The sequence below is a fragment of the Lipotes vexillifer genome, unplaced genomic scaffold (assembly GCF_000442215.2).
Source record: "Lipotes vexillifer unplaced genomic scaffold, Lipotes_vexillifer_v1.1 scaffold402, whole genome shotgun sequence".
Lineage (NCBI taxonomy): Eukaryota > Metazoa > Chordata > Mammalia > Artiodactyla > Lipotidae > Lipotes > Lipotes vexillifer.
Window position 1 is genome coordinate 3,789,155 of NW_006798409.1, and position 12,848 is coordinate 3,802,002.

The window sequence follows — 12,848 nt, forward strand, 5'->3', positions numbered from 1 at the left end:
CGCTCTTCCCTCCAGCAGCAGGAACCAGTTCCAGCATATACTCACACCCTTGGGCACAGACAGGTCTCCTCTACAGAACAGCTCCAGCCCAAGCCCACCCACATCCCCTGGCAACAGCAGGCCATGTCTACAGACCCAGACTGGCCAGGCCTTCTGGCAAGCTTCTTGCCATGGCAGGTGGCCTGTTCCTGTGTTTGTCATGACCTCTGCAAAGAGATCTGAATCTCTGACATCAGGGACCGGGGATCCTCTCTTAGTTCCTTTATTGTCTACTCTTTTTCAACCTAGAGGTAACAGCTCCTCTTTTGTATCAGCTAGTTCTGGACATCTACTGTCCTCTTTCACCTCTCTGAGTGATCACCTTCTACTATTCTGGTTAACAACTCCCTATATTTTCCCTGTTCAAATAACAGGGGTAGCTTCTGTCTCAGGACTATACTCTGAGTATTTATTGATTTTCTCTATTGTGTGTTTCCTAATTTGCTGATTTTGTTCATTATCATTTCCCTCCTTCCACTTTGTTTTTATATGAAGTTTGCATTCTTCTTCATAATATATGCTCATTAGGACAACTGTTTGTGCTTCCTAAATTTACAAGTATAACTGATGGTCATATTTATTTTATGGCTTCTGATCACTCTTAAAAGATATGAGCTGTCTCAAGTACATAGGACTAAGTTATCTTAAAGTTCCCATTCAAGATCAAAGTTTCTGGATTTTATATTACACAAAAAAATGTTACCAAGAAAGCAGGAACTTCCTCTATTTAGTACAAATCTCAAAAATTCTTCATCAGTAAAGACAGAGGAGAATATATTTCTATTTGTGACAGAGTAGAATACAATCCCCAGGGATGAGAAAATGATTACATGTGTTTTCTATGCAAGCTTCCCACAAAACAGCAAGAAATCCAGCTTAGAAAAAGTTATGAAAGTATTTCCAAAATAAATAGTAAGAAGTCAGTCATTTAAATAGGTAACATACCTGTATTCGTTAGTATAATCGAAATCTTGTTTATTATGAGTTGGCTTTAGGAAATAACAGTCTATAATCCCCACTACTCCAACACCCATGTTGTTTGCCTGAAAAATAAAACTGGCATTTTAAACATGAAACATGATGCTTCAACCAATTATCCCTTCACCAAGATTTAAGATCTGCATGAAACATTTTCCTATATTTTATCTGATTCTCATGACATTTAGATTGAAAAACAGTGTCTGGTAGGTAATTTACCTTTCTGGGAGCTAACTCCTAAATATGTAACAACAGCTTTCCTCCAAAACCACTTCCACTGCTATCAAGTATTCATGTAGACAAGTATTATCATTCCCGATTTTATACTAGGGAAAAAAGATCCCCTCTACTGGGATGCAATTTTTTAGCTACTAAAAACCACAAGTAACTCCTTCCTGTATCCATAGTGCCTAGCAAAGGCTTTGGCACATAATATTCCATAAGTTTGTTAGATAAAAATTAAAGACATTTATCCAAAGTTACACATTCAGTTGTTTATTGTGATGAAGTAAAAACTTTAATTCAACTGACCTAGGTTATTTTTTAAACCTGCTAGCTAAAACACTGAACTCAAAGTATCTGAGTCATTTTCTGATTATCTACATGTGATTAATACATGTATTTTGTTCACGACTATAGCTGAGTCTAAGTATAAAGAGAAAAAGTGAAATACTGACTTCTGAGAATTTTCATAGATGCAACTATAGACAAAACCATGAAAACCTAATCATAATGCTACTCCACTAAAAACCATCAGTGGTTCCTCATTCCATACAACTTGTAAACCACAGAACACTTCAATTTTAGTTCTTTTTCACCTCCTTTCTGGCCTCATCTTCCTCTCTCCCATTCCCCACTTACTACCTGGTCCAGGCATAACAACTCCCTTAATGATGCCATCCTCTCAGAAGCCTCTTTCTTTTCATTTGCAGACATTCCTTTCTCTGTCTAGAAAGCTCTTGCCAGACTTTCCCAAACAGTAAATCAGCTCAGTCTCATCTCAATCACCACTTTCTACAAGAAGCCCTTTCTGCTGCTTCAAGGATATACCACATTCCCCTCATCAGAAAGAGCTCTGGGGGCATGTGCTGTACATTTTCATCTTTTTATGCTGAGCATCTAGCGTGGAAAATCATACCAAGTATTTAATAAATGTTTACTGAATCCAAATACTACGACCAGTCCATCTTCTGGTAAAGAAAAACATTAAAAGTTGGCTGTAGGGCTTCTCTAGTGGCACAGTGGTTAGGAATCCACCTGCCAATGCAGGGGACATGGGTTCGATCCCTGGTCCAGGAAGATCCCACATGCTGTGGAGCAACTAAGCCCGTGTGCCACAACTACTGAGCCTGTGTGCCTAGAGCCCGTGTTCTGCAACAAGAGAAGCCACCGCAATGGGAAGCTCGCGCACATCAACGAAGACCCAGTGCAGCCAAAAATAAAATACATTTATTTAAAAAAAAAAAAAAGTTGGCCGTAAAAGCATATTTTTTACAAGGTTAAACTTAACCAGAAATTATATATAATGCAAATTTAACTGGGTTGGAAAAATGGATTATGTACCTTAAGTCAAAACACTTGAGAAATAAGGCCTATTACCAAAAATACATTTCCAATTACCAGTGAAATTCAGAACTTCATAGAGTATTTCTGGCAAAAATTACTATTCCAGGGCTTCCCTGGTGGCGCAGTGGTTGAGAGTCCCCCTGCCGGTGCAGGGGACTGCCCGGTCTGGGAAGATCCCACATGCCGTGGAGCGGCTGGGCCCGTGAGCCATGGCCGCTGGGCCTGCGCGTCCGGAGCCTGTGCTCCACAACGGGGGAGGCCACAACAGTGAGAGGCCTGCGTATTGAAAAAAAAAAAAAAAAAATTCTATTCCAATTATAAATAAAAATTAGCATTTTAAATAAAAGTTATTGATACCTTGTATCATGGTTGTCATATTTCTGGATTTATTTTTCTAATTGAAATCAGTGGTTATAAAGAAGAGCCCAACAAAGTTCATTTACATTTTTTTTTTTTGTTTTGCGGTACTCAGGCCTCTCACCGCTGCGGCCTCTCCCGTTGCGGAGCACAGGCTCCGGACGCGCAGGCCCAGCGGCCATGGCTCACGGGCCCAGCCGCTCCGCGTCCGCGGCACGTGGGACCCTCCCGGACCAGGGCACGAACCCGTGTCCCCTGCAAGGGCTGGCAGACTCTCAACCACTGCGCCACCAGGGAAGCCCTCATTTACTTTTTTAAAAATTGAAATATAGCTGATTTACAATACTATATTAGTTTCAGGTGTATGACACAGTGATTCAATATTTTTATAGACTCCATTTAAGATTATAAGATATTGGCTATATTCCCTGTGCTGTACAATATATCCTTGTGGCTTATTTATTTTATACATAGTAGTTTGTATCTCTTAATCCCCTACCCATATCTGCCCCTGCCACCCTGCCCCCACTGGAAATCACTAGTTTGTTCTCCGTGTCTGTGAGTCTGTTTCTGTTTTGTTACATTCATTCACTTGTTTTATTTTTTTGATTCTACATATAAACGGTAACATACAGTACTTGTCTTTTCCTGACATATTATACTTCATTAAGCATACTATGTTCCAGGTCCATCCATGTTGTTGCAAAGAATTTAGAATGGAATTAAATGAATAGAAAATGAACATCATAGAATTGGAAAACAAAATATGCCTGGACTTAAAACCTTTAACAAAGCTGAATTTCAGAATTTATCACAAATTCTTAACACCCACACACACACAACAAAAAAATTTTCTGTGAAAACAGGTAAAGGATAAACAGATCGACATAGTGGGCAATGTTCACCATCCTAAACTGAATTCTACAACAATGGAAGTGGTTTAGGAGGAAAACTCTGATATATTCAGGAACTAACTCCAGAAAAGTAAATCACCTATCAGATACTATTTTTTAGGCTATTGAGTCAACAGCTAATTAAAACCAATCAATTTTATTCTAGTATGAAAAAAATCAAGGGTCCTTTTCCAAGTGTAGAGAAAATATCTGCACCTGTGCCTGAGGTCTAAGGCGGGTTACTTATTAGCCCCAATCCCCCTCATCTGTAAAAGAGATAAAATGTTCTGTACTCAAATTAATATAAAAGCGTTCTAAGGTCAAGTGCCATACCAATGTTATTAAAAACATTGACATTTAAAAGTCATTAGGCAAAAAGCACATTGTTTCACATTTGACCTGATAACACGTTATCCTTTTTTTTTTTTTTTTTTTTTTTTTTTTTTTGGGGTAAGCGGGCCTCTCACTGTTGTGGCCTCCCCCGTTGTGGAGCACAGTCTCCGGACGCGCAGGCTCAGCGGCCATGGCTCACAGGCCCAGCCACTCCGTGGCATGTGGGATCTTCCCGGACCGGGGCACAAACCCGTGTCCGCCTGCATCAGCAGGCAGACTCTCAACCACTGCGCCACCAGGGATGCCCTGTTATCCTAACTTTTATAAAAGATACAGAAATTTTCAGATATAAACTTACCCTTAACTGACATCCAACTTTTTCATAAGCTTTGATGAGTCTATTTCTGTGATACATCATTATCCCATAATGATCTTTATTTCTGCAGTTGAATCCAAAAGTAATTCTCACAGTTTTATTAGTCTTAAATGTTAAGGAAAATTCTGAACACACCACCTCACTCCCTTTAAACCACCCTTCCTATTTCTTTCTTTCTTTTTTTTTTTTTTTTTGCGGTACGCAGGCTCTCACTGTTGCGTCCTCTCCCGTTGCGGAGCACAGGCTCCAGATGCGCAGGCTCAGCGGCCATGGCTCACGGGCCTAGCCGCTCCGCGGCATGTGGAATCTTCCCGGACCCGGGCACGAAGCCGCGTCCCCTGCATTGGCAGGCAGACTCTCAACCACTGCGCCACCAGCCCTCATTATTTTTTGAGTCCAAAGGTGCAAAAAAGGGCAAAAGTTGGAGAGGATTGACTATCAGGATAAAAGGAGAAAGGGGGAAGGGAAATACACTTGACTGATACATATCTATATACAGCATCATAACAAGCAAAATGAAGGATACTAAAAATTTGGGTCGATAAATATCACGTTCAATGTAGGCAAGACTCTTCGAAACTAGCTGTGTCTTCACTTTCTGTCCACGCAAGATGATCTGCATTCGTGGCTTTAGATATAATATACTGCAGTAAGCCTGCAAAGACACACAATTATCTGTCCTTTCCAAATAATTATCTATGGATTTGTTCAACATTACTTATGCCATGTATTTAAAAAGGGAAGCTACTGCCTTGCTTTGATAAAAGATGCATTAACTCTTCAATAAAATACTATAGACTATAAAGGTGTATTAGTTAATATCTGAATACTTTTTATTAAAAACAAGCTCAATATACTGTAGCCAGTAAAATGACTTACAGAAAACAACCTACTGACCTACATAGATGTTGATATGTTAAGTGAAAAAAAGTTAAAAAACAGCATGTATAGTATGGTCTCATTTTAATTTTAAAAACATGTTTATGTGTACAAAGAGGACTATTTTCTGACTCTCCTGTCAAAACTATATATTGCTATTATAATTTTAAAAGCATCAATAAATTTTATTTGGGCAAAAATAAGCAAAATCTAATATAAACAAAAGGGACTATTGTAAGCTTGAAAAGGAAAAAAATCATAAATAATGCAGCAACATTTCAGCAGAGTAGACAAACAGCACTTCTTCCATATGGAGCTGTAAAAATCAGCAGTCATCTAAATGTGTTTTCAAGTCTTTTTTTCTTTCTTTCTTTTTTTTTTTTTCGCCGCGCTGAGGCTTGCGGGATCTTAGTTCCCTGACCAGGGACTGAACACGGGCCATGGCAGTGGAAGTGCCTAGTCCTAAGCACTGGACCGCCAGGGAATTCCCTAAACGTGTTTTCAATTCTTAATACATGGAAGTTTAGATACCTTAGAACTGTGACCAAACTTTGCATCCTAAAACATGTTAAATATGATCTCCTGTGCCTATCTCCAAGCTATCAGAAATCTCTGAGGGAAATGAACTGAACAACTCAAGGAGGATATATGAAAAGTTCAACACAAAACTAAAATTTGAACATTTCTCTTATTTTTTTTCCTGACTCCTGATTTCAAAATTAGTGATGTTTTGCCCATTTATAAAATTCATTAATGATATTTTAAAACATTTTTTTCATGGTACACTAACATTATACCATCTGCTCTGGCTACCTCTGGATATTCTTGAGTTAAGATTTTCTTAACAACTAGGACATACTTCACTAACACACTGGGGTAGATCAAGGAATAGTAATAGCTGCCATTTTAACTGCTAGAATCTCAGAAAAAATTACATAGTATACTTGTAAACGTCAAATGAATCCTTAGCTTGGGGTTATGAAATAATTTTAGCACAAAAAAAGGGAAAAGGGGAATTCCCTGGTGGTCCAGTGGTTAGGACCACTCTCCCTGGTCGGGAAAGTAAGATCCCACATGCCGCAGTGCAGCCAAGAAAAACAAAAAGAAGGAAAAAAAGGGAATAGTATTATATGTCTTATCATAGTGACTAAGAAACTTAATATTTTTTGTTTTAATTAATTAATTTATTTTGGCTGCGTTGGGTTGGGTCTTTGTTGCTGCGTGGGCTTTCGCCAGTTGCAGCAAGCGGGGGCTACTCTTTGTCGTGGTGGCTTCTCTTGTTGCGGAGCATGGGCTCTAAGCGTGCGGGCTCAGTAATTGTGGCTCGTGGGCTGTAGAGCATAGGCTCAGTAATTGTGGCGCATGGGCGTAGCTGCTCCGCGGCATGTGGGATCTTCCCGGACCAGGGCTTGAACCCGTGTCCCCTGCATTGGCAGGCGGATTCTTAACCACTGCACCACCAGGGAAGCCCGAAACTTAATATTCTTATTATATCAACACTGTTATATTGAGATATTAATTCCTTCAATCTTGAAAACATTCTCATCTCTAAGGTCAAATCTCAAAGGTATTTATCACAAAATTATACTAACGTGCATTATGTATAGGCTATACATAATTTATTGCTTTAGGGTATCAATGTGTGTGTGCGTGTTCTAAAGAATATTTTAAATTTTAAAAGACACACTCTGAATCTGGTGTTTTGATTGAATCAATCAATATGGCCATCACAGGACAAACTGATTCTAGTATTCCTAATTCAAATAATTAACCACACAGCGAAAGAACTTTTACAAGCACTGTTAGACCTTATGACTTCGCAATTAAAAAACTTTTCTAAGCAAATAAAACAAGCAGTGCGCACAAGACAAATTTAGTAAGTTGGTTCATGTCTGAGATACTTCAGAGATTTCTGGCAGCATTTATAATACAAGTGGTTAACAATTTCCATTATTTGATGATTTTCTCACTCCCACAAAGAGAGCTAAATACATACCCTCAGAGAATAGTCACTCTCAGGGGCAATTTGGTCCATCCTTTCTTGCTTCTTGTACCCTTTCTTCCCTGCTGTCTCATCTAAATCTTCTGGAATTCTAATGTCATATTTATCCTTATCAAAATCAAACTCTGTTGCACTTTTGTAGCTGCAAAATAATATTTTTATAAGAGCTAAATTTTAACTTCACCATAAGATAAGCAAGCAAAAAACTTTTAGTTAGCAAAACAAAACACGAACATGTGGTGGCAGTTAAGGTCAGAGGAGTTGGAGGGAGGGAGGGAGGGAGGGAGAAAAGAAACCCAGAAGGTACAGAAAAGAACTGTATTCATTCACACATTGCCATTGGGAATGTCAAATGATAGAGCCACATTCTGATAGTTTCTTAAAAAAATAGACATGCAACTACCATATGATCCAGCAATTACACTCCTGGGCATTTAGCCCACAAAATGATGACCATATTCCCACAAAAATCTCTATGCACACATTTTATAGCAGGGGTCTCCAACCCCCGAGCCTGTTAGGAACCGGCCGCACAGCAGGAGGTATAAAGCTTCACCTGCTGCTCCCCATCACTGCATTACTGCCTGAACCCCACCGCCCCACCCTGTGGAAAAACTGCCTTCCATGAAACCGGACCCTGATGACAAAAAGGTTGGGAACCCCTGTTTTATAGCTCTATTTGTAATAAATGAAACTTGTAAAGAACCAGACTGGTAAACACACTGTGGTCCATCCATATAATGCAATTACCACTCAGCAAGTAAGAGGAGGCAAACGGACACACACAAGAACCTGGATGAATCTTCATTGCCAGGGATTAAGGAAGAAGTGGGTGTGGATATAAAAGGGATCCTTGAGCTGATGAAACTGTCCTGTACCTTGACTGTATCAATGTCAGTATCAACAGTACTACTGTACTGTAGTGTTCCAAGAAGTTATCATTGGGGGAAACTGGGTAAAGAGTACATGAGATTTCTTACAGCTACATATGAATCTACAATTATCTCAAAATTAAAAGTTAAAGAAAAAATGGTGGTGGGGATGGGAGGGGCAGCAAAGAAAGTAAGAAAAAGAAAATAAAAGAAAAACGGAATACAGGTGGTCAGAAAAGCACAAGAATTAAAGGATTTTAGGATTATCACTATGTGTGCTTTATTCCTATGGTTCAACAGATCTTAGATCTCTCAATATCACACATTTACCCTAAATTTTAAAACTTTATTTGCAAAGGATTTTATCCTCACAAAGATTTAGCAACACAGAAGTCTCATTTATATTATTTTTCTCAACAGACGCTGAATTGTGCTTGGCTTTATTTAATTAACCAAACAGACAAAGATTTCTCTAACTTACTCAAGTTGGGACTTGTTGGCTGGGCTTTATCTTTTCGTTTCATTTCTCTTTTTTTTTTTGAGGAGAGGGATGGTATAACCAAGAGCGAAAATAGAGTGCTATGGAGACAGAATGGCAGGGCTAGGAAATTTATTTTTAGTAATATGAAATTATCTCAAATTGAAGCCAAAGTAGCCTCAATAAAATACCCTTGGAAAAGGTAAATCATTAACTATGCCATAAAATGAGGACCTTCCAATATATTTGCACTCTTGTGTGACAAAGCATGAATGTAATGAAATTATTCCCACACATGCACTTTACTTCCCAAATGGTTAACAACTAGCTGAGGTCTACCATTTACCTTCTGAGATTCCAAATGATGATCCTCGTCCCCTTCTTACCCATGACAGTATCATCAAGTTCTGCCAGTAATTTCTGTTCCGTAGAAAACAGAGAATGTTCCAGAATTGCAGCAAGACTCGCTTTCGATTCTGTTAAATTAATTATCTGTCGTATATACTAAGTTAAAGACTTAGACCAATGGCGTATTTTTCATAATTATGATATGGAAACCAACTCAAAATAACTGAAAAACCATTTCCTAAATTATTTTCTAAGTTTTAAAATGACAGTGTGATTTCAAATGAACATCAAGAAGGATGAAGTATGAAGAAGTTTATTATTATTCCTACTTTAATTATTTCCAATATTTGTATGTTTATAGAGAAGACATTTCCCTAAGGATATCTTGCTTTTTCATGGTTTTTGGTGAATATTTCAAGCCCGATCATAAGCTTATCAGACCACAAAAAGACTGAAATAAAGAAGCTTAACATACAATACAATCGCCTTATGCTAAGGATTTCCATGGCACAATTCCAAAAGAGAACACAAAGGGACAAACATTTAGTCCAGATGTAGAGTAGAGGCAGTGGATAGGAACAAGAGCTAGAATGGAAGGTATGATTAAAAAACAAGAATCTGGAGGAGGGCAGAAGGATGGAATGGTTCAGATTATTTCTTCATAGTTTCAATTTCAAAATCGAAAGGATATGTTGTTTGTTGAATGCCACTATTGGGACAACAACATGTTCTGCTTTTATGACTTCCAAGTAGGTCTGAGACAAGAAGCCCACGCTCAGGCTTTCTCCATTTTTGGTAAAAACCATTGCATCTTTACCCAAACGCATAGAACCTGACTTGAAGCCATTCCCATACAATCCAACTGGGACGTGACCATTCATGGTGACTTTGTCACTGAAGCCAAAGCTAAAAAGAAAAAAAAATTTAATAAGTATGTATAATCTTCATTTATGTTAATTCAAAAACTGTAATACCAAGTAAAGTGCCTAAGTTTGAATGTTAGCCTCATCCTTCCTTGCTGTACAATCTTGGGCAAATTACTTTTAATCTATATTGATGTGTTTCCCTATCTCTGAAAAGAAGGAAACCAAATCCACATTACAGGGATGTAAAGATTACACATACTAAAACAGGAGCTCATTGCCTGGCGCATCCTAGCTAAATGGCTGAATTATAATTTAGGCTCCAGGGACCTTGAGATTTCACCCCATGAAATCTCTTCCTCTAAGTGTGAAGGATTCTCTTGTTCTCAGCAAGCCTGCCGTACTATGATTATTGATCGGGTGAACCTGACTTTTTTATCAGTGTAAGGAGTATTTGAGAGACAGTAGAAAGGCCTCTGAGGCAAATCCTCCCTCTACCTCATACCTGTACTATGTACCTTAGCTTCTATTTCAGGCACACTTGGCTTCATCCTGACATCCTATTCTGTGACCCTAGAGCCCAAGCCCTTACGACTATGCTACTTCCTCATCCTCTGTGTCACTTTAAAATTACCCGTCCCCATTCCCCAAAGTGGTAAGTTTTATAGGAAATAGTAGCTAAAACTATTTCCACTAAAGCACAAACAACTGATGTCAATGTGCTCCAACTCTAAAGGAATGGTGGAATTTTAGATAAGTCAGACATGGGGAGTGGGTGATGAGAATGGCAGGGACTGCTTAATAATCTAACAGTAGGGCTTCCCTGGTGGCGCAGTGGTTGAGAGTCCGCCTGCCGATGCAGGGGACACGGGTTTGTGTCCCGGTCCGGGAAGATCCCACATGCCGCAGAGCGGCTAGGCCCGTGAGCCATGGCCGCTGAGCCTGCGCGTCCGAAGCCTGTGCTCCGCAACGGGAGAGGCCACAACAGTGAGAGGCCCGTGTACTGCAAATAATAATAACAATAATAATAATCTAACAGTAGTAGAAAATGATGGAAGACTTAGGAGAATAGAGCACACTGTGGGTATAGCATTTCATGTTTAAAAAACAAAAACTACAGGGTCTAAGTATGAAACATGAAACACCTGAACTAGGTAAAAGCAATGATTTTAAGGAGTGTGATACTTTACATACCTCAGCATTTTATGTAATTTGTCTGAAGTCATACCATTCCCATTATCAGTGAATGTCAGGCATATATGGTCATTTATCACTGTTTTGTCAATCCATATCTGTTTAGCATTCACATCAGGATCGTAAGCATTATCTGAGAAATGAAAGTTTTGCAAAATTTTGATTCTGCATTTTGAAGAAGAGCAATCAGTTCAGAACAACACTTTGACAAGCAACAGAATAATATGTTTTAAGGAAAATTTAAAAGCTGAAATGTTTTATAACTCCTAAGATTTGACAACATGAAACTAAACTGCACCATGCTATATACTGTTCATTGACTTTTACAGAATTAACTCTATCTAAAGCCCTCCATTTGTTATATAGAGAGCAGAGACTGGTACCCACTACACTGAAAAAGTGTAAAGCCAGAAGAATCGCTGCACTGAAGAGATGATCGAGACAGGAAGGTCTTCTGCCCAAAGAACTAGCCTAGCTATCGTAAGGGAAACTGAGAGCTGAGTGTCAACAGCACTGCAAATTAACATGGAAGGTCCACAACAGTTACTGAATAAATGAGAAAGCAGTATGCTCACCTATACACACAGATGAAGGTTTACTTCTACCCAGTTCTTCAAATTGTAGCCCTTTTCAATCTGACAGAAGTTTCTGGTGGCTGGTACATTTTTCTAATCTCTGTACACCTCACCGTTTAACACCCTTGCCTAGCATACTTGTTTCTCTCAGAATAGGTAAGTATGAGGAATATATCAAAGAAAAACGAAAAAATTTTCAACAGTAGCAGTAATAAAATCAACTTGTGAACTATCTAAGATCTATCAGAATATCCCTAACTGACTAAAAATACTTTTGAGGTATATTTTCAAGTCTTCATTATAATATAAATAATGGTTCTCAAACTATCCTTCTGTAAGCCTTCAATTAAAATCAAATAATCTTTTTCATCAACCACCTTAGCTTCATAAAAAAACTTAAAACTCCGATACACCACAAAGAGAACGGTGACTTTCAGTTGCCCGAACCCAAAGCTAGAGAAGCACTATGATGAACAACCCCAGGCTAAGTAGCTCCTCCCGTTGTTGCCATGAAAAAGAATGACCGTAAATAGCTGCAATGTTATCTCATTTGCACTTCAGAGTCTACACCTGAACAGCACATGTTAGCTGAGAGACTCTGGAAAATCTAACTTCACCAAAGAAAAGAAGGGTTCCCAAATTTTCTCTCTTTTCTTTTCCTCGCACATCCAACATAGGACCCTTTCTTAATAATGAATCTAAAGTATATCTAAGAATTCCCAAGAATTCATGTGCACTAATTTTACCAAGAAAAAAATCATGACCCGTAATGCAAATCTGAACACAACCTTGCCTCTTTCCTCATGTTCATTAAAACACTTTTAAATATAATCTTATACCTTGATCATTCTATCTACTGGAAAAACCAAGAATTTATTATCACAAATCTAACATAATATAATCCTCCTAGTTACTAACACCAGAAAAATGAATCCACTCTTATAAATATTTTCAGACTGTTAAAAAAACAAAACAAAACATAATTCTCACTTTTTGGCAATAGATGTATTTCTTTTATAATGGACTAAAACTATTTTCAACATAAACGCTTTAGGAACTTTGCAAATTAAAATACTTTGATAGTAATGTAGGGAA

General features: G+C 38.4%; 1 protein-coding gene across 1 annotated transcript in view; it reads right to left on the bottom strand.

Moving 5' to 3' along the window:
- MORC3 (MORC family CW-type zinc finger 3) overlaps positions 1–12,848 on the bottom strand; it is a 41,367-nt gene that overhangs the window by 19,047 nt on the left and 9,472 nt on the right. The window contains exons 3-9 of the mRNA XM_007470497.1: positions 11,179–11,311; positions 9,813–10,027; positions 9,120–9,270; positions 7,418–7,565; positions 5,069–5,197; positions 4,525–4,647; positions 985–1,082 (exon numbers count right to left, since the gene is read on the bottom strand). Of these exons, the coding sequence (XP_007470559.1) occupies positions 985–1,082; positions 4,525–4,647; positions 5,069–5,197; positions 7,418–7,565; positions 9,120–9,270; positions 9,813–10,027; positions 11,179–11,311 (997 nt within the window). The remainder of the gene's footprint in view (positions 1–984; positions 1,083–4,524; positions 4,648–5,068; positions 5,198–7,417; positions 7,566–9,119; positions 9,271–9,812; positions 10,028–11,178; positions 11,312–12,848) is intronic.